General features: G+C 24.9%; 1 protein-coding gene and 1 long non-coding RNA gene across 2 annotated transcripts in view; both read right to left on the minus strand.

Moving 5' to 3' along the window:
- Nucleotides 1-257: 257 nt before the first annotated feature.
- Nucleotides 258-1,421, minus strand: LOC122270606 (uncharacterized). Its single transcript, XR_006225907.2, has 2 exons — nt 1,307-1,421; nt 258-489 (listed from the first exon to the last, which is right to left on the minus strand). It is a non-coding gene; the product is annotated as an uncharacterized lncRNA (long non-coding RNA).
- An 838-nt stretch (nt 1,422-2,259) lies between these two features.
- The window catches only part of LOC107452327 (STE20-like serine/threonine-protein kinase), a 42,364-nt gene continuing 21,233 nt past the window's right edge, over nt 2,260-23,390 (minus strand). Inside the window, exons 12-21 of the mRNA XM_071181857.1 lie at nt 22,267-23,317; nt 19,738-20,401; nt 16,382-16,566; nt 16,104-16,227; nt 14,852-14,980; nt 12,786-12,929; nt 6,902-7,031; nt 5,292-5,416; nt 3,365-3,562; nt 2,260-2,409 (exon numbers count right to left, since the gene is read on the minus strand). Of these exons, the coding sequence (XP_071037958.1) occupies nt 2,260-2,409; nt 3,365-3,562; nt 5,292-5,416; nt 6,902-7,031; nt 12,786-12,929; nt 14,852-14,980; nt 16,104-16,227; nt 16,382-16,566; nt 19,738-20,401; nt 22,267-23,317 (2,900 nt within the window). The remainder of the gene's footprint in view (nt 2,410-3,364; nt 3,563-5,291; nt 5,417-6,901; nt 7,032-12,785; nt 12,930-14,851; nt 14,981-16,103; nt 16,228-16,381; nt 16,567-19,737; nt 20,402-22,266; nt 23,318-23,390) is intronic.

The following is a 23,390-nucleotide window of genomic DNA, read 5'->3' on the forward strand; positions in this document are numbered from 1 at the left end:
CTTTTCGACAACCAGAGATCAATGCAAAATCACTCATTACAATATTATAAAACATCACAACTTAATATTCGAGGAATAAATCATTTGATACCACAAATGAACATGAAATATTCAGATGTTTTATACAAGGTATAAACTGATGGTCAATGAATAAGACATTTTACAAATAAAAACAAGATTTAATATAAATCTAACAAATATATCACAGACTTAACTGCGTTAATTGATTTTACAGCAAGAAAATTTCATTCATAATCAAAATTGGAAATGTATTTTATTTTCATCAGATCTTTGACCATTGGCACAGAATCACTAGTGGGGATAAGAATACATTTTTTTACAAACAAAAAGCAAATTAAAATTTGAATAAAAGACATCATTAATTTTTCAGGTCTCGATAAATTTAGAAGGATTAAGTTCTACACTTGCATGCTTCTTTAATAGCAATTCATGTTCTTCACGTTGCTTCACAAATTCTTCTTCTAAAGTCTGAGAAGAAGAAAAACAATTAAAATAGTTAACGAGTGATAAATAATATTATTCTTTTATAAAACTGATAGGTGAAAGAAATATTTAAAAAAATTTTAGTGCTAGAGAATTGTAAAGTTTAACCAAATTAATTTTTTTTCTTAAGTCTGAGGAAAAAAACCAATTAAAAGAGTGAAATAGCAATAAATAATACTAATTTTATTATAAAATCCATAAGTCAAAAGAAATATTTTAAAAACTTTCAGAGCTAGAGAATTGTAAAATTTAACCAAATTAACTTAGAGTGAAGTACCCTTGAAACGGTTGCTAAACCACTGAACCAGGTATACGGATCATTTTCAAACAACTATATGTAGATGCTAAATTATTTAATTAAAATTGTTATTTAATTATTGTCATTCATTTATAATTATTCAAATTAAATGTAGAGACATAGATATTAGAATTAATTTATATTGGTTAAAAAAATTGTATTGTATGTTATTAATACTTATTACTTTTGATATATATTTTTTTAATTTTAACAACTCATATTGTCAATATAAATTATTTAATTCTTGAATTTAAATTATCTGCCCCTTGTTATTAAAATTAACTATTTCTTGAAGCACACAAAAGGCTTTTAGGACTGTATTATAAATTCTTCAATATATTAAGTTAGTAGTTTTCAATAAAATTAGATTTTCAGATTAAAAAAATAAAATTTTTAATTATTAATGATTAATTTTTATTATCATTAATTACTTATTTTTACAAAATATTAAAGTTTAAAAACTTTCTTTTCATCACATTATATTATGTTTTGCAAAAAAATTACCTGTTTTCTGACTTTTAAACCTTGCTTCCACTTCTGTAACTCTTCTGAGTGTTTCTCGTCAAGCTGTTTCAGCTTTAATGTTTCATGCTCCATCAACATTTTTCTTTTTTCATTCTACAGACAAAAATAAATTAATTGATAAATAAATAAATATTAGCAATTAAATTTTATGGCAATTCATATTTTATGATTATATTTCCTTTTTATTTATATTTATTTTTTATATGATAACTAATACTGTCTAATATTACAGAGTCATGCAATCATTTCTAAAATTAAATCTTCCTTGAAAAACTATCTCTCATTCCAAAACAGGCTTAAAATTTATCAACTGGATATAATTTCAGAAAATATAAATAGATGGATGACAAAACATTTGTAAGAGAAAAAATATAAGTGACTTACAGCAAAAACTGTGACATTTTATAAATTTACAGGAAATTTTAAAATAATATTTTATATAATGTCTTTCTTTTTCAAGTGTGTGTGCCCTAAATTACAAATAAAAAGACATTTTAAAATTTTATGCTTCCGCAATAGAATACATAAATGTTGAGTTTCACAAATAATGATAAAACAAATAATTACCCACATAGAAGATAATAAATAGAATAGACAATTAATAGTTTTGTTAGATAGTTTTTTTGTTTTTTTTTAAAAAGCTTAGTTAGTCAGAGACAGGGTGCGTAGCCAAATCTTTGAATCAAAAATAAGCACTTTTTAAAAACTTTTCAAGCACTTTACAAAAATTTTCAAGCACTCAAAAAATTTATATTCAATCAATGATATTACTGAAAAACAAAAACTTTTTATAAACAGTTTTGGCGTTAAAAAAACCCAAAAAGAAACAGACGTAAATCGAAACAATCAGTACTTTCCCACATCATCGAGTGAATTCAACTTGACCCTGAACTCAGAACAAAAGTACCCGTACCCCCTACGTCAAAAAAGTGTTAGAAGTAAAATAAAATAAACAATAATAAAATTNCTAATTCTTTAAGTGTTGTTTCAGCAGAAAGTCGTAACTCTTCCAACTGTCGCTTCTGCTTTTGTTCAAAACGAGCTTGTTCTGCCTTGTACCGTTTCTTTTCTCCATCCTGAAACTAAAAATACAAAATAGCTTTAAATACTAAAAAAATAATTTTGATAAAAGTTAGTAATAATAGTTAATATTAAAATAACAATATCTAAATTGAAGCAAAAAATCATTAAAAATAAAAAATATATATTTAAAGATGAAAAAACAAATTAGCGTCAAAACAAAATTCAGATACATTGCTATAGTTTAATTATGCAGCTACAACAGCTGCAAAAAAGTCCTTTTAACAAATGTCAACTACAAAATAAAAATTATAAAATTTTAAAATGAAAAAAAGACCACGTAAAATTTTTTGTATCAAATAATAAATGTTGTTTAAAACAAACAAAACCTTGCTATACCAGAAAAGATAGTTAAAACATATCAAATATTAAGCTTTCATAAGTAAAAATAGAGTAAAATTGCTCTTTACTTTTACTCTCAATTTAACGAAGAAGAAAAAAAAATTTTAAGAAAAAGTTTATTAAACACCCTAATTCATTGAACAATATAATTGGCAATTTCATAATCAGTGAAAGAGCATGTTTTTCAAACGTTATTATTAATATTTTTTTGAGATCCGTTTGAGAACACTTTCTACTTGACAATCTTTTATGGTTCCTTTAAAGTCGTTAAATAAAAAACCAACTGTATTCAAAATGAATAAGCAATAACATCATTTAATTTTATTTTTATAACTTAGTTTGCATCACAGTCATATTATTAAACATTATAAAGAAATTTTCTGTTACATCAAAAATGTATAATATTTAATGTTATATATATATATTTTCTATGCAAATATAAATTAAAATACAAATCTGTTAATTTTGTAAATAATACATTGCATTTAGTATACTATCATAATTCATACACTTAATTAAATTTAAATTATACTCTTTCCATTTTAAAAACAATGCATAATAATTTAATCACGAAAAACGATTTATAAATTCAATAACTTTAAAATTAATGCATACTTTTTTGATTTTTTCTTTCTCCTCTTCTGAAGATTCAGTAAAATTTACCACACTTATTCTCAAACTTTCTCTAAACATCAGTTCTCTAGTCTTCATTTCAGCTCGGATACGCTTTGGAAGTTGTCTCCTCTCAATGGCTTGCCATTTCAACAATTCTTCTTCTTTACAAGAATTCATTCTCTTCACTTGTTCCAATTCCTAATGAAAGTTAGATTTATATGATTATGCAACTGCAAATAATTATTAAACTGAATAATTCCAAGAAACTGAAATTGATAGATACACTTATCAGTGGAAAAACTTCATTAGGTTAAAGAACTGAGGCGGAAAAAGTTGACATGTTTCAAGTATTTGAAACAGATATCCATTATCGTGACCCCCCAAGGAGTGAAGGAACACTCACTTTTACATGTTGTTGGGTCTTCATGGTGGGTGTCTGCTTTAAGTGCTAGAACATATCAACCTTTACCCCCTTAATTTGTGAAGTTAATTAAGTTGTTTCATTGATAAATGTACATAGATACCTGCATTAATTAAAATTATTCATAAGATTGTACAAAATGAGAGAAATTTTAAGCGAAGTATTGCAGATTACAGGAAATATTCCACATGGATATTTAATAATTTGTAAAGCTAAATAAAATAGAAAAACCACAATATACAAAAAACAGCCTAAATTAGCAGAAACATTTTCTTTTTGTGACTAGCATTAAATAGACTTGACTATAATGTTTTTTCATCATAATTATCAGGTTCTTTAACTTCTTATATTGTCTAGTAATAGGTGCTAAATTCATTATTAAATAGTAGTATAGGAAGAATCAGTAAGTAATTACATTTTATTCGGATTGATGACAGTTTTGTTTTTTAATTAAGTTTAAGAGTATAGTAAATAATGTTAGAGGTGGAATTAGGATGATAATAGAAACATAAGACCTAACAGTCACCATCATGTTTTGTATTAAGTATTTATTTTTTATCAGATGTATAATGTTGTTCAGTCATTGTGTAATGCTTAATATTTAACCCAAGTCCTTCTTTCCCACTTCATCAAATATAGAACAACAGTGTAACTTACTCTTTAATAATTCTTCTCTCTAAAAATAAAAATTTGTATAATAAAACATTAATATTTTTAAATATAAAATAGAAAGTGCTGAATGCATAACTATAAATGACACTCACTTTATTATTCGATAGTATTACATATTCATATTTTCAAGCAAGCAATAGCTAAGGGGGAAAAAATTACAGGGATTTTTTTAAGGAAATAAGGAGTTTTATAAAATATAATAACCAGGAGAATTTATAAGTATATTAAAAATTCGAGATAAACAGGCAAAATTCTCAGCTATGAACACAGATTAGAATGGAAGAAATTTGACAGTCTGTTCTAATTACTAAAAATTCAAGCTTTATTAACAATTTTAGATTCCCATTTTCAAAACCAATTTTTTAATATAAACTATATATAGTCTATGTCTTACTTATAATATACCTATAAACATAAATTCAAATAAATAAAAAAGCGGTAATAAAAACATTAAGCATAATATTAAGAGCTTTTATACTTGTTGTGATCCTTCAGACAAAAATAAAATTGATTTAAATTTTAGACTTTAAATAAAGCATTGAAGTATAACAAAAAAGTTATAAAGATTACTAAGAGAGGTTAATTATAAATTATTAAATAGACAAAAAAAATTTTTTTTTTTAATTTGATCATATTTTCTAAATACTAAAATATGATCAAATATATTTTATAAAATTTAATAATGTGTACAAAAATGACTAAAATGTAAATGAAAAAAAAATAGACAGTGAAACATAACTTTCATGCTGGAAGTTGTACAGAAATTAAAAGTTTAAGAAAATCTGTATTATATATTGGTTACCTTTGTATTATATATTGGAAGATATTGGTTACCTTTTCATGTCTGACTAACATTTGATGACGTTGAAGGAAAAATATATCTTTTAGTTGACGTTTTGACAGCTGATGCTTTTCTTGTAAATGCCGTTCTTCCATTTCCCAAATTGCAGCTTCTCGGGCTATATGCAGAAAGTTATCAAATATTAATATTTAATTGTCAAGAATAGGAACAGACATCATGAATATTTAACGAAATTAAAGGAACTATATTTTTCGTAATAAATTTAAAACATTATAATTTTGAGGTATTTATAAATGTTAAACTTCATCAACTGATTTAGTAACACAAAAATCTTTTTTAAACTTACAGGAAAGGTATGTATAATAATAGTTTACGTCAAAACAAACTGATGAAATTCTCCTCCTTCCAATGATGCAACAATGAATAATTTGCAATTTAATGCAATTAATTAAGTTTAGAATATATTAAAGTAATAAAATATAAACTTATTCATAAGCAAAAATTATAACTTTTAAAAATTGCTGCTCACACAATTTTGCTAAATTATTTTCATATTTATTTTTTTAGAGTTTGCACAGCTACGCAAGAAACTATAGATTTAGTCTTCATTATAGTGTTAAAAAAATTAATACAATCATTACATTAAAAAATTTATGCAAGTTTTAAAAGTTAAGGACAAGTTCTGTGGTTTGAAGAAAACATTTGAGTTTTGCAGAACAACTTATTTTATTAACAATAAATATAGAACTCCATATTTCTGTGAGCACATTAATTTGATATAAAAAAGCCTAAATATCTTCGGGAAGTTAATCCTTGTTTAAGATCCAAAATGGGATTAGAAGAGAAGAAATGATCATGGTTTAAAGCCATATAACCCTCAAGATAAAGTGAGATAAATTTCATGACAAAGTATTAATGAAATATAAATATAAATTATGTTAAGTTAAAATTTCCATGATGGCAAGTTTGTCAACAAATTTGAATTTGAATTAAGTTCCCTTGTTAATTTAAGTATATTTTAAAATTACAAGACTAGTGTGGTAAGCGGTAACATTTTCAACAAAAGAAACAAGGAATTGGTAATAAAGGACGTAAAAATCTAATTGGCAACCATTTTTGAGGAAGTGCATGATATTAGTTATCAGTAACTAGCAATCAATAGATTGGATCATTAATTTTCTACAAATGAATCAATAATGTTAAAAAAAACACGATCAATAGCAATAGCTTTATTCACCTTAATGAAATACCTAACCAATATTTCAAATCTTTGTGTAATGAAAAAAAAAAATTCGCCCTCATTCATCATTCAACCAAGTGGTGATCAGTTCAGGTTCTTCAGAATACCTACAAAGATTACCCGACAAAAATAATAAAAAATAATTAACTGATTAACTAACTGGTCCCTGAAGACCAATTTGAATTTTAAAGTTTCTAAATCTAAATCCTTAGAAAAATTAAGTACTTTACTGAAGGTAGAAAACTTGCATAGAAAAAGAATAAAAATTTAAACATCTGCAAAAAGAAATAAGGATGTATGAGGAATAAATTTTATCTGAAATTTGTTTTGAACTCCTTTTTTTTCTTCTTTGTGATGCAAAATTAATATCAGATCTCAGGGTAATATAAAACCAGTACTAACTTCTAAGCAATTGTTGCTTTTGCTCCAGAAACTGACGCTCCAACAGTGCAATTTTCGCTGAATAGCTATCTGTTAGTCTTTTCATTGAAAGTTCATGATTAATACTAAGTTTCTTTAAAAAGGATTCCTCCTGCATATACAAGAAATTAAAAATTGTTTTAACAATACAATAAACAAAACCAACATGTTTAATAATACAGTTCACAAAAGTTTTTACATTAGCAAACACAAAATAAATATTTTTAATTTCTAATATTTCTTAATAAAAATCATTAGTTTTAAATGCAATAAAATGTATAGTAGAAAATGATTATTACAATTTTCAAAAAAAATCATTAGATTATTTCTTTGGTGAGGTCATGACAAGGTTGTGCATAAATATCTACTGGGCTTTCATTCACTGTAGCTTGCCCAGGTGCTTAATGCTTAGTGTTGTAATTATGGAGATAGCTGGTACCACAGTACACTGAAGAAGAGACGCTACTACTTTAAAGTTAGCCGAGTATTCCCAGTACATTTAAGCGAGTAAGTTAAACCTTTTAAAATTCTCTAACATGCTCTTAGAATGCTCACTTTAAAATTCATTAACATGCTCACTTTCCAGATTTCTTCCTTTTTACCAATTTTGTTAGTTTTAAAAAATCAAAAACTTTAAATTAAAAAATATGTGAAATTTCCATAATCAACTTTAAGAATAAAATGGGGGAAAATTGCAAAAGAGCAAGTAAGAGAAGATAACATGTCTTGACATCCTGAGATATTCGGCGTCCATAGAGTCACACTGTTGATATATATATAATTTTGAGAAATAAAAAGATATCCTCTAGTGGTTAAAGTTGTGGTTTGAATGTTCGCCTTAAGATAGCTGCTTCTTTGATTTACGAGATTGACTCAGTTCACCTGGATGCAAAGAAGATTAATGTAGTTTGAGGAGAACAATAAGATGCGAAAGAAATCTATGAGCTAAACAAGAAATGAATGACCCAACACGGTAATAAGTCGATGTATACACACGCAGTAATTTCATCTATATTTTCTAACATTTTTGTCTTGAAAAAGTGCTAAAATGTCAAATATACTTCTTGTATAAAGATTAAATTTTCATTTACAAAGCTTGATACTGAATAATACATAATTGCAAACTAAATTGCTTTAAAAAAAAATAATAAAAAAAACAGAGTTTGAGCAGAATAAAATTTAAACAGATAGGATGTTTGAGGTAACTTATAAAGAGATAATGAAGGGAAATAGTACAATGGGTCCCCAGATTACTTAATAGTGCAAATATCATTAGCTAAAAAAATTTGATTGCAACAAGCAAAAAGACTACATTTGTACATAGTCGCTTAAGAACACATTAATTACGACATATTGTACACTATTTCACCTAATAATGACTTGAACTAAAAAACAATGAGCTAATGATAACGAAAATTATTCACAAACATGTAGTTTTGATTTGAGTGGTAATCACGATGCAATTTTTATGTTTTTGTTAAGAAATGAACAATTGTTTCAAAACTTATCCAAAAGTCAACATGCTAATGTAAAAAATTAGCTAATGAAATAGATATTCAAAAACGAATTTTATAAATAAGATATATAAAATGTATTATTTCATAAAAAGAAGTAACGTAAAAATGAATATAAATCTACACATATATCAATAAGATAAAAAATAGCACACAACATACAATAATGGAATAATATAAAACACAATAATGAAAAACGTTTAAACCACTTTTTTTTTAAAAAAGCTTATTTAAAAATTGTAAAGAGCTTATCTAACTATGGTTTAATAGCAAATCAATCAAACCTTATCAAGATGTTCTATATCTAGTTTATCCTTCCTCTCTTTGTAAGCATCTTTCCGTTTCTCCTTAGGCAATAAATCAATTTCATGTTTCAACAGCTTCAGTTCATGCTTTAAACTTTCTCTAAATGTTCTTAGTTCCCTTTCCTTCAAAGGCAAATTATTAATTAAAATACAAAATTGACAAATGGTAATTTTAAAATTATCTAAACATTTTTCGACAGTACTTATGTTAAAAAATTAACCCATAGAAAATAAAGCATAGATAGATGAATAAATTATAAACATGCAATAATTAAAATAACAAATATTAAATCAATAACTAATCAATAAAAGATTTAGGGAATTTTATGATGAAGCCAAAATGTTGAAATTAATGCAAATATTGATATAAATGTTTAGACGTATTCATAAAAAAAAGCTCTTTAACTATTTGACGTCGAATTTATATTAAACATATTTTTCATGCTTCTTTCATTATTTCGTATTGATTTAGATCAGAATATGTGAAAAATATTCCATTTAGCCTTTTAATAATTTATGGTTAGGAAATACAGCATGAAACATTGGTATCTTTTTTTGAGTTAAAGATACAATCGTACAATCCTCCAAACATGGCTCACTCCCAAACGATAATTTTTTAAACTTGCACACATCAGAACTTATTTAGATCTAAGAGAAACATTTATTCATCATAGAAATATCTTTAATTAACAAAATCAATTATGAATAAATTTTTAAATATGAATGAAAAAAAAAATTTTAACTGCTTTTTTAGAACTTTGTATTTTAGTACAAACATAATTCTGATAATCTAACTCTTTTTAAGTAACTATTACACTGTTTGTTAAAATTAAAAAATACCAAAATATATTTTTGCTTGTAATTAGATCATCAGAAAAATATATATATAAGAGACACCAGTGTCCCATCTGCGTCAGAGGGTTAAAGGTTTTTGATATTAAGAATTACAAATCAAAAATATACTACCTCTTTAAACACACCACAACAGAAAGCTATTCCTTAAAATCTAGGAAAGCATGTCATAAAAATATATGCTAACATTAGCAAAGGCAATAAATACATTTTATATATTAGCAAGGTAATAACAAAACAGCACAATTTGGTCTTAGATAAATAAAAAGCATAAATTAGACACAAATATTTTAAATAATGCAAACTTATACAGCATAAAATAAAAGATAGGAAAGTACAAAACTGAAACATTTCATATAATCTTAAAATTTTTAACACTATTACTCATGCACATTATTAATTTAAAGATAAAACACCTTAAGATTATTTTATATCATTTTATAAAAATATTATTTAATTATTATTCTTTGTTTTTTTACATTATCAAATGCAAGAAAAATTTAATTTTTAGTTTAAAAAAAAATAGAAAATAAACTATTTTGTAGTAGGCAAAATAAACATTTGCTAATATTTTCAAATCTTCTATTTGTATACTTAAAAATTATCTTCATGTATTCCCCAAAGCCTGATTTAATTTTGACTCAACATTTATTAGAAGGAAATCATATATGAAAAAAGGAATTTTATTGGGGAATTAATGAATAATTATAAATAATGGGAAAAGCGGAAAATGGGAGATGCAGCATAGCTCCTCGCTGCAAGAAAATGGCCGATGCCCCTAGACGTAAGGGAAAATATTTAATAGTAAATTAATGATTATTTCTCATACTGCAATTCCTCATCTTATAAGAAATTCAACATTTTATAAGAGATTTTGTTAATTCAGTTTAACTATTACTTTATTGGCTAAAAAATTATGTTATTAATATCGATAAAATTTCCTTCAATCCACACAATTTGAAAAAAATATATACATATGAAATTGTTCCAAATCACTAACATATTTTTAATTGATCATAAGAATTCTATTTATACTTTACTAGTTAAAATTAAAAAAATTATTATTATTATTAACGACTGAAATATGAATTCTATTTTTACAGTTAAAATTAAAAGCATAAACTGGAAAGACAATTTCCTCTAATAAAAAATTTATATCATTGAACCCACATTAACTGGATCAGTACAAAAAATTGTTAAAGATCTTTATTTTTATTATGTAATTGAGAAAGGGTGTAATCTTATTTATAGTTATTAAATCTTTTAAGAATGATAATGAAACATACCTGTTCAATTTTAACTCTTTTAGAAGCTGTTTTTAAATCCAAATCCTGTTGCTGTTCAAATCTTTCTAGTTGTTGTTTTTGTTGCCTTGTCAAAGCTTCAAGATCTGCTTCATAGTTGCGAATTAAAGCCTTTAAAAGATGCAATATAAATCATTAAGGGTACGCAGTCAGATCTGGATTAACTAAATATATGAAGAAATAATAAGCAAGAAATCTATTTTGGGATAGAAAAATATGAAATTGAAAACAATTTTAGTTAAAAACAAATAAATAATTTAAGCATCATTAATGAATACAACATTACATTTAAATACAATATAGTTGCGGTGCAAATATATTCATATTTGCACTGCAACTACTCTATTCAAATATAATTAGAATGTTATCTTCATTATTTTTACATTGAGAAATTCAGATTTTTTATGTTAACAGCAAGAAACCTTAACTACACACGTGTATAAGAATGAGAAAAGAACAAAAAGTCTGAAAATATGCATCTTAATGTGACACAAAACAGACAGGAAAAAAATATACAAAAAATATGAACAAAACAGTAAAAGTACAGAAAAAATTACAAATAAAATTTTTATTAATTATTATTATATATTAATTACTAATATTATATATTAATTACTAATATTATATATTAATTACTAATATTATATATTAATTACTAATATTATATATTAATTACTAATATTATATATTAATTACTAATATTATATATTAATTACTAATATTATATATTAATTACTAATATTATATATTAATTACTAATATTATATATTAATTACTAATATTATATATTAATTACTAATATTATATATTAATTACTAATATTATATATTAATTACTAATATTATATATTAATTACTAATATTATATATTAATTACTAATATTATATATTAATTACTAATATTATATATTAATTACTAATATTATATATTAATTACTAATATTATATATTAATTACTAATATTATATATTAATTACTAATATTATATATTAATTACTAATATTATATATTAATTACTAATATTATATATTAATTACTAATATTATATATTAATTACTAATATTATATATTAATTACTAATATTATATATTAATTACTAATATTATATATTAATTACTAATATTATATATTAATTACTAATATTATATATTAATTACTAATATTATATATTAATTACTAATATTATATATTAATTACTAATATTATATATTAATTACTAATATTATATATTAATTACTAATATTATATATTAATTACTAATATTATATATTAATTACTAATATTATATATTAATTACTAATATTATATATTAATTACTAATATTATATATTAATTACTAATATTATATATTAATTACTAATATTATATATTAATTACTAATATTATATATTAATTACTAATATTATATATTAATTACTAATATTATATATTAATTACTAATATTATATATTAATTACTAATATTATATATTAATTACTAATATTATATATTAATTACTAATATTATATATTAATTACTAATATTATATATTAATTACTAATATTATATATTAATTACTAATATTATATATTAATTACTAATATTATATATTAATTACTAATATTATATATTAATTACTAATATTATATATTAATTACTAATATTATATATTAATTACTAATATTATATATTAATTACTAATATTATATATTAATTACTAATATTATATATTAATTACTAATATTATATATTAATTACTAATATTATATATTAATTACTAATATTNATCAATAACATAAAAATATAACACACAGCATACAATAATGAAATAATATAAAACACAATAATGAAAAATGAAGTTTATTTAATAATTGCAAAGAGCTCACTATGGTTTAATAACAAAACAATCAGACCTTATCAAGATGTTCTATATCTAGTTTATCCTTCCTTTCTTTATAAGCATCTTTCCGTTTCTCCTTAGGCAATAAATCAATTTCATGTTTTAACAGCTTCAGCTCATGCTTCAAACTTTCTCTAAATGTTCTTAGTTCCCTTTCCTGCAAAGGAAAATCATTAATTAAAATAAAAAATGAAAAATGGTAATTTTAAAATTATCTAAACATTTCTCGACAGTACTTATATTAAAAAATTAACCCATAGATAATTAGATGAATAAATTATAAACATGCAATAATTAAAATAACAAATATTAAATCAATAACTAATAAATGAGAGATTTAGGGAATTTTATGATGAAGTCAAAATGTTGAAATTAATGCAAATATTGATATAAATGTTTAGACATATTCATAAAAAAAAAGCTCTTTAACTATTTGACGTAGAATTTGTATTAAACATATTTTTCATGCTTTTTTCATCATTTTGAATTAATTTAGATCAAAATAAGTGAAAAATATTATATTTAGCCTTTTAATAATTTATGGTTAGGAAATACAGCATGAAACATTGGTGTCTTTTTTTGCATTAAAGGTAAAATCTTCCAAACACGGCTCACTACCAAACAATAATTTTTTAAACTTACACACATCAGAAGTTACTTAGATCTAAGAGAAACATTTATTCATCATTGAAATTTCTTTAATTTGCAAAATGAATAATTAATAAATTTTTAAATATGAATGAAAAGAAAAAAATTTTATTACTTTTTTAGAATTTTGTAATTTAGTACAAACATAATTCCGATAATCTAACATTTTTTTTAGAAACTATTACACTGTTTGTTAAAATTAAAAAATACCAAAATATATTTTTGGCTTGTAATTAGATCATCCAATATATATATATATATATATATATAGATAAGAGACACCAGTGTCCCATCTGCGTCAAAGGGTTAAAGGTTTTTGATTTTAAGAATTACGAATCAAAAATATACTACCTCTTCAAACACACCACAATAGAAAGCTATTCCTTAAAATCTAGGAAAGGCATGTCATAAAAATATATGCTAACATTAGCAAGGCAATAAATACATTTTAAATATTAGCAAGGTAATAACAAAACAGCACAATTAGGTCTTAGATAAATAAAAGGGATACATTAGACTCAAATATTGTAAACAATGCAAACTTATACAGCATAAGATAGAAGATAGAAAACTACAAAACTGAAACATTTTATATCATTTTTAAAATTTTTAATACTATTACTCATGCACACTTATTAATTTAAAGATAAAACACTAAATTAAAATACTTTTATATCCTTTTATAAAAATATAATTTAATTATTATTCTTTTTTCAAATGCAAGGAGAACATAAAAAAATAGAAAATAAACTTTTTCGTGACTAATGTAGGTAAAATAAACATTTGTTAATATTTCCTAATATTCTATTTGTATACTTAAAAATATACATCTTCATGCCTCCCGCACAGCCTGATTTAATTTTGACTCTGCAACTATTAGAAGGAAATCATATATGAAAAAAGGAGTTTTATTGAGGAATAAATGAATAATGGGAAAAGCAGAAAATGGACGATGCAGCATAGCTCCTCGCTGCATGAAAATTGCCGATGCCCCTCGTCGTAGGGAAAAATATTTAATTGGAAATTAATTATTATTTCTCATACTTCAACTCTTCATCTTATCATAAATTCAACATTTTATAAGAGATTTTGTAGGTTTAGTTTAACTATTATTTAATTTGTTAAAAATTATGTTATTAATATAGATAAAATATCCTTCAATCCACACTATATGAAAAAAATATATAAAATTGCTCCAAATCACTAACATATTTTTAATTGATCATAAGAATTTTAATTATATTTTACTAGTCAAAATTAAAAGCATTAAATGGAAAGACAATTTCCTTTAATAAAAGTAATATCATTGAACCACATTAACTGGATTAGTACACAAAATTGTTAATTATATTTATTTTTATTATGTAATTGAGAAAGGATGCAATCTTATTTATAGTTATTAAATCTTTTATGAATGATAATGAAACATACCTGTTCAATTTTAACTCTCTTAGAAGCAGTTTTTAAATCCAAATCCTGTTGTTGTTCAAATCTTTCTAGTTGTTGTTTTTGTTGCCTTGTCAAAGCTTCAAGATCTGCTTCATAGTTGCGAATCAAAGCCTTTAAACAATACAATATAAATCATTAAGAATATATTGTCAGATCAGGATTAACTAAATAAATGGGGAAATAATATGGGCAAAAAATCTATTTTGGGTTAGAAAAATATGAAATTGAAAACAGTTTTTGTTAAAAACAAATAAATAATTCAAGCATCATTAATGAATACAACATTACATTTAAATACAATATAGTTGCAGTGCAAATATATTCATATTTGCACTGCAACTACTCTATTCAAATATAATTAGTGTGTTATCTTCACTATTTTTACATTGAGAAATTCAGGTTTTTTATGTTAACAGCAAAAAACCTTAACTACACACACGTATAAGAATGAGAAAGAACAAAAAGTCTGAAAATATGCATCTTAATGTGACAAAAACAGACAGGAAAAAAATTATACAAAAAACATGAGCAAAACAGTAAAAGTACAGAAAAAATTACAAATAAAAATTTTATTAATTACTAATATTATATATTAATTATTAACATTAATATATTTATTATATATTAATAATAAAATAAAAAAGAGAAGCATGAGCATTAAAAAAAACTAAAAAATGCATCTTAGTTTAAATTCTGCTTCAGGAGATGAAAAATATCAATTTTAATGATATGTAAAAGCAATTTACAATGCCTTTTTTAAATTTTTAACAAGAGGATTGATATGTCACATTAACCATAAATCAATTGTATAAAAATAGATAGCAATAGGGAAAAAAAACTTGAATTTTCTTGAAATGGTAGTAGCAGTAGTTTATTTACATCGCACTAGAGCAGCACAATTGATTAATGGTGACGGTCTAGGAACCATTCCTGAGGATGATCTGAAAACATGCCATCAAAATGCAGAGGGGATAACACCCCCGCTTAGGCAGCTAGGTGATCCGAGTAAAAAGTCAAGCACTTTCTGGGAGAACAGTTTAATATGTACACTATCTTAAAATGGATTGTCAGTAAAATAAAGTACTAATTTAAGAATATTGAGTTAGTATTCTAATACTCACAAAAACATAAGAATACTCATATAACAAAAGAATTCTTTTTTTCATAGTTAATTATTTAAAAAAAACTGAAAATATTGTCTGTAAAAACTAATTAGATTGAGAATAAAACTTACAGACATTTCTTGATCAAATCTTTTTTCAGCACTTTCTCGAGCACCCTGAGCTTTTAAACTCAGATCTTGAAATTGCTTAGTTTCATGTTTTTGTAGCATTTTTAATTCCCTTAATTGGAGTTTTCTGGAAAAAAATAATGAGAAAAATTTCATTATAGATATGAAATACTTTCTATTGCTTTATACCAGAAAATATTTTTATGACCAAAAGATCAACAAAAAAAAATTAGCAAAGTAAAATTGGTTCAGTTATAAAATTTTAGCATGTTTACTGTTACCTCAATATGTGATCCTCTTTGGGCTGTTTATCTTCATCACCATATATTACTTTGCTGGTAGTAGTAGTTACTACTACTCCATCAATTACAAATTTTCTGGTCTTTTTTAATGTCTTCTTCTTAACCTTGTCGGATGCGTGATTTATATTACAAGGTTTTTTATCTGCCGTGACTGAATTCCTCTCCTAAAAGAGTTTTAAATAAGAAAAAAAGGTTACACACCCATAAATTATATTTTTTATAAAAAATTCACTATTTATCTATGAATAATTTATTAAAAAGAATTGCACACTGACAAATTATATTCAAAAAAAAAATTGCATTATTTATGTATTGAATAATTCATTTTATAATATTATTTCTTAGACTTCATTTTATTTATTTACAGTAGAAACCCGATTACACTACACTCAAAGGAAGGATTAGGGATAGATTGAAAAATCAAAACTGTCAAATCGTGAGACTTTTCAAGTCAAGGCTTTTAGTGTATGAATATTAAACTATAAGTGAAATTACTAATAAAAATATTTAGTTAATGCTGAACAATTTTTATCAATAAGTTGTTCATGAAACCTATCACCCTTATTATAAATAAATCAAAGTGAAATTACTTATAATAAAAAGGAGGAATTATAATAAATTTTGAAACAATAATATTTGCTTGTGTTTTAATTTTTCTATCATAAATAATGATACAACATCATTAAAAAAATCAGTACTATATTTTTGTTTTCTTATATAGTTTTGTTTAGATATGAAGATCAAAGGGATAAAATGGCTAATTCTCATAAAAATGAATTTCTGCGCTTACAGGAACAGTTTTTCCCCAGCAAAACTCATTTTCATTATGTAATTACTTCTGAAGAAACACATTTGTAAAAACTTAGTAAACCTAAAATGTAGCAAAAGGCAATCCAATGGTTCTTTTATGAGAAAAATGGACATAAACCGTTCTTTCCCTTGATCTTCTTATAGTGTTTAAAAGCCCGATTTTGCACAAGTTGTAACAAAAGTAATTGGGAAAAAACTTTTTCTTATTCTTCAAAGTACTCAATATATTTAGTTTTGTTACAAATTTAGCTAATACTGAACAATTTTGACATCAATAAGTTGTTCATAAAACTTATCGCCCTTATCAAAGTTAAATACAAGAAGACTTCTTATAGTTCTGGAATTTCGGATGTTATTGAAACAAATTGTGGCACATCCTNGACACACATTTTGACAAGACTTTTATTTTTTCTTAAATTATTCTAGGCTCAAGACAAAATAAGAACTAAGCTCTTATCACGTACATCATTACAGTATTAATTTATTCTCGTATAACAACAGTTGAGAAAAATAATTTTTGCGATATTATCTTCTAATGCATTGAATCTCTCCAAAATACATGGCTATTTAGGAGATAATCTTCTAAGTATTGATTTATTCTCGTATAAAAACAGTTGAGAAATATAATTTTTGAGATATAATCTTCTAACACATTGAATCTCTCCTAAATACATGGCTATTTAGGAGATAATCTTCTAAGCATTGATTTATTCTCGTATAATAACAATTGAGAAATATAATTTTTGCGATATAATCTTCTAACACATTGAATTTCTCCTAAATACATGGGTCATAATAAAGATCAAACACACAGAAAAGACGTATAGGTTATTATTGTATAATCAAGGCTCTACTATATTCATTACTGTTTTAGTAACTTGATATTAATCTATTTTTTTATATCAAACATAAAGAAGTATAAATATGTCAATCCTTATGTCATAATTGATGCCCGGTGGCTGAGTATTAGCGCTTCGCACTCCTGTGCCACAGGTCCTGGGTTCGATCCATGGGCCGGGCAGGGTTGACTCGGCCTTTCATCCCTTCAGTGGGTCAATAAATGAGTACCAAGCATGCTTGGGAACTAAACACTGGGGGTTTTGCGTTTGGCTGACCACCTGACCGGAACATCTGCACCTGCACCCCAGAGTCAAGAAAACTGAGATGGGCACAGTAGGCCTTGGACCTCTGCGAGCTGTCGCGCCACTGAGTTCAGTTTATATCACAATTAGATATAAATTTAAAAAATATATGCATGATTATAGGAATAACAAATATCTAAAATTTATTTATTTTTCCTTTCTTTATTTAGCAATAATAACGTAAATTTTCTAATTCATTATTTCATACATAATCTAAGATTTTAAAGTTTTTTTCCAATAAAAATTTATACGCAAAACAATATATTAAAAATTTTATACTTACGCTTCTTTATTTTTTTCCCCTGAACAACAGAAATTTTATACACTCTATTTTACATTTTATGATTATTACTATGACAAAACACAAAAGAAAAACATCTAAATTAATAATACTATAATACTCCTGTATAATCAAAATATGTTTTTGAAAACATTAGGTTGAATTTAATTAAGTTCACATAGGCTTTTACACAAAAGAACAACTACTCCAGTAAAATCAAAGTATTTCAAGAATATTATTGATGACTCAAAAATACTAAATATTGACACACTTAGTTTATCAAATAAACTTGTGGAAATAACTACTTATTCAATTTAGCAAAAATACTACAATAACTGAAAATTACTTTTTGTAGATTTAAACAAACATTGCTTTCAACTTATTAGTAATTGGCTGAGAAATCTCGGGAATAATTTATTCCTCTGTAGTCATTTATCCCTCTTTAATTATTAACGTAAAATGAGAGCTACTAAAGTAAAATTTTAGCACTTACAGCTAATTTTGTTAGAGGAAAACAAGTAGCGAAAATATTTTCAAGAAAATTAAACAAAAATTTAACACAAAGCTATGATTAAATTAACATAATCAGCATAAAAGCCATGTTATTTGATTTAGACGTTAAATTTATTGAAAATTGCAGCTATTTAAAGAAAATTTTAGAGTTTAAAGCAAATCCTAGAGCACTAAAAAATAAAAGCAACAAATATTGACAAGAAAAATTTGTCTCATAAATTAAGCTTTACTTTTGCAATTTTTTTTTTATTAATATTTTTATTAATTTTTTTAAAAATAATTATGTCAATTTGGTGTTAAATTTACTACATCCAGCATAAATATCTTAAATCAAGAAGAAAGATCTTTAGAATTTCTGACGATCAATCTAAACAGAACTTAATCACTAGAATATTTTCGATGAGAATGCTATGTTTTCTACAAATTTCAGCATATCCTTAATAAAAAATTATCTCTGTTAGAGACGAAGTAATTAATATTGTATTTTGAATTAACATTGTATTCAAAGCAATTAATATTTTGACATCATATTTTCAAAATTGATACAAAATATTATATAATCTGAAGATAAATACTACTTGAAATTTTACCTTTCTTCTCCAAACAATTTGGGGCTGATTATTATCATCCCCAGGCAATTCCTTATTGGCATCAGACATCTTTCGCTGAGGAACTGTTTTCGGAACTGAGTATGGTAGAGTCTCACTAATAGATGACAAAACCTCCTTTTTAAGGTTCACTTTCTCAGAACCTGAAATCTTTTCACCAGATAAATCAGAAGCGATCATATCACCTTTCCTAGAAAAGGTTTTGGTCTCAGGTTCCATAAGGCTCTTTATATCTTTCAAAGATTCAGGTTTCACATCCAAAATATTATTGCAGTTAATAAAATCGGATTCAATAGGCGAGGAGTTTTCAATTTGTTTTGATGTACACTCAGATGATAAAGAGTCAGATTTTAAGCTATCTGAAGGCGAGCTAGGAACATTTTTATCTTCTAAAATAAAGCTTGTCTCCTCAGCAACTTCCAGATTTAATGAAAGTTGGGTGTTGTTTCTCTTCACATTTGCCACAGTTTCACAAATAGCATTTGTTGAATGTGATGGTGGACTATCTTGAGGCTCAATAGTAATTTTCTCATTACGTAGTTCAGTGTTTTCCTCTTTTGTAAATAAGTTTGTGTCAAAGGAGAGGATATTGTTATTATTAGAAACACAAACAGCTCTATCAAGGGTATCTTCATCTTCATGTGATCTAAAGAGGAATTAATACATTTAAAAAATTGTTTAATAATAATTTCAATAATTATTAATAATAATTGCATATTAAGATGTTTACATTTAAAATTATAAAATAAAAGAACAGGGTGATTTTATAAATAAAGCAATCCTATTAAGATCAACATAGAGCTCATTCTGGTCAAAGGGTGTTGATGAAACTTGGTGTACACGTTACATGGAACCCAAGAAAAATACAATATAAAATGACACACATTTTGACGATAGATGGCGCTTTTCGAGTACAAGAAAGGGCATCAAAGCAGTTTAAAAAGCTTAACAGTTACTGTTTTAAGAGTGTTCAGTACCATGTTATCATAGAAGAAAGAAAGAACTAAAATAGATGTTTGTTAAATTCAAAGAGATTGATGAGTTACAAGTGTGATGCAAAGAGGAGAATCAAAGTGGTTTATAATATAACTGAATAGAAAGCAAACATAACATGTCACATTGCTGCAATTGATTATGACAGCTTTTTAGCCAAGATTGAACCCACTGTTTTGAACACTTACTTGATGAAAAGGGAATGCACATAGAACAAATTAAAAAACTTTTGCATCAGCAAATTTGTTGCGAAGGAGAAAACTCAAACAAATTTTTTATAGCAAATTTCTTTTTCACAAGGTCCATAAAACTTATATGCCAGCCAAATATCTTAGACATTTATCAACAGAAAAAAAACTTTATGTTGCTCTAAACGAGTAAATTTAATTATAACTACTATGGATTTACCATAAAAATATATTTTTCTTTTTCTATGAATAGCCTAGATACAAAACCAGGTGCAAAAAAAATAATTGTATTTTTTAAAAAAGCTGTGTTACATATGTGCTGTATCAAATTTTTTAAAAGATTCTAAATGAGCAAACAATAACACTTGGCTAAAGTTAAGAAATTCTTTTTCATAAAGAAATGAAAATTGCTATTTTGAATTTTTCAAGATCTGGTCTTCAAGTTATCCCAATTTTTAATCCAAGTTACTTGAATTAATTTTGTAAATTATATGCTTTTTTTAAAAATAAAATGAATTAAAAAAGGAAACTCAAACTAGTTAAACTGTTAGTTGTATAGTTCTATTGTATAGCTTTTCAGTTCTTTTCATAAGCTTGCTTATTATTCCACTTTCTTTTGCAGTAAAAGTTTATCTGTGCGCTTAAAAATTTTATATTTTATTAATTTACCACATTTCCTTCAGGTAGCAGTCAGCAGGTCTGAACAACTAATTTATTTTTAAGACTTATGCAGACATTTGAATATAAATATACCAATACTAAACTATGTTTTAAAGCAAGAAGATAAATTTATTATGAATATTACTATGGATACAATAGAGGTACAATGTTCAGCTTAACAATTTTTACTTTTAAGGTTGGTTGTAATGTAATAAATTGAAAACTTACAAAAATTTATAAATACAGAAATAAAATTTCTCCAATTTATAAGAATACATTACATAACTTTACACAAAAGAGGATATTGATATAATTTTTATGCATAAATCAAACTAAGAAAGGAAAATAAAAGTTTTAAAAAAAGATGATTTTATTTTTTAAGTAGTAATAATTTGCTAGCTTTTTTTAAGTGAAAAATGCTTCTTTTAGAGCAGGTAAATTTGAAGGGAAATTTTTATTTTTTATTTTTGCGAGATTTGGAATGCAACCTAGAGGAATTGGGAGTAGATTTTGATCAGAAATGCTTGCTTTAATCAAGTTGGAGTACCTCAAATGCATTAGAGTAGCAGGGAGCATTTATTGAAGCAATTTTCACAGCAAAATTTAAAAAGAAAACAAGGTTTAAAAAAATTTTAACTACATAACTAGTAAATTTTTCAAAAATACATACTCATTTCTATTAGGTGATTCCTCTATCACAGGTTCTTCACAAGCCATTTCATAATTAGGCGGGCAGCTATTGATGTCAGGATCTTCCATATCATTTTGTAGATTACTAAAAGAATTAGTAGTTGCAGATTCTTCCACTATCATTGTATTAGTATCCAATCCAAGCTGTTCTAAGGAATTATTTTCTTCAATCTTATCCTTATCAACTAACATTTGTGGAACAATTAATGACTTATTTTCATCTTTTGAAAAAGGTTTATATTTTTCATCCGTTAAATCATGCAAAGAACCAGTATGAAATGAATGTTCTTCATCATTTTTTTCATAGATACTGTCCACAGAGCACCATTTGTTCAGAGATTTTCTGTAGGATGAATTAAAATCATGTCCAGGTTTAATTGAAATTAATAAACCATCTGGAGTTTTGGATGTATCACAATTCACACTTGTTCCCCCAGTTTTAGATTCTGATGCTAGATCTAAGCATGCATCTGAATTCTTTCTAGCCATATCAAAACTGTCATCAGACATTGTACGTCTACTAGACAATTTGTCCTGAATAGATAAATCTGATTCACTTTTTGAGTCAGAAGATAACTTCTTTAGTTCCTTTATATCTATCTCTTCAATATAAGGGGTAACATTCTCATTTGAAGATTCAGTCAATTTTAACATACATTTATCAGATTCATTCAGACTGAAAGTTAAATTATCATCAACCTTAGTCAAATTATCATCAGCAGTAGCCAAATCATCAGCAGTAGCCAAATCATCAGCAGTAGCCAAATCATCAGCAGTAGTCAAATTATCATCAGCAGTCACAAAATTTTCATCAGCAGTAGCCAAATTATCATCAGCAGTAGTCAAATTATTATCAGCAATGGCTAAATTATCATCAGCAGTAGCTAAATTATCATCAGCAGTAGCTAAATTATCATCAGCAGTGGCTAAATTATCATCAGCAGTAGCCAAATTATCATCTGAGGTAGATAAATTTTCATCAGCGACAGTAGTATTTAATACAACCGTTTCTGACACACTTTGAAACTTTTCTAAAATAAAAATATGTATATATTTTTAGTAAACAAATATTTTTATTTAAAAATATTTTAACAAATGCTGAGA

This window comes from Parasteatoda tepidariorum, chromosome 6 (assembly GCF_043381705.1).
Source record: "Parasteatoda tepidariorum isolate YZ-2023 chromosome 6, CAS_Ptep_4.0, whole genome shotgun sequence".
Lineage (NCBI taxonomy): Eukaryota > Metazoa > Arthropoda > Arachnida > Araneae > Theridiidae > Parasteatoda > Parasteatoda tepidariorum.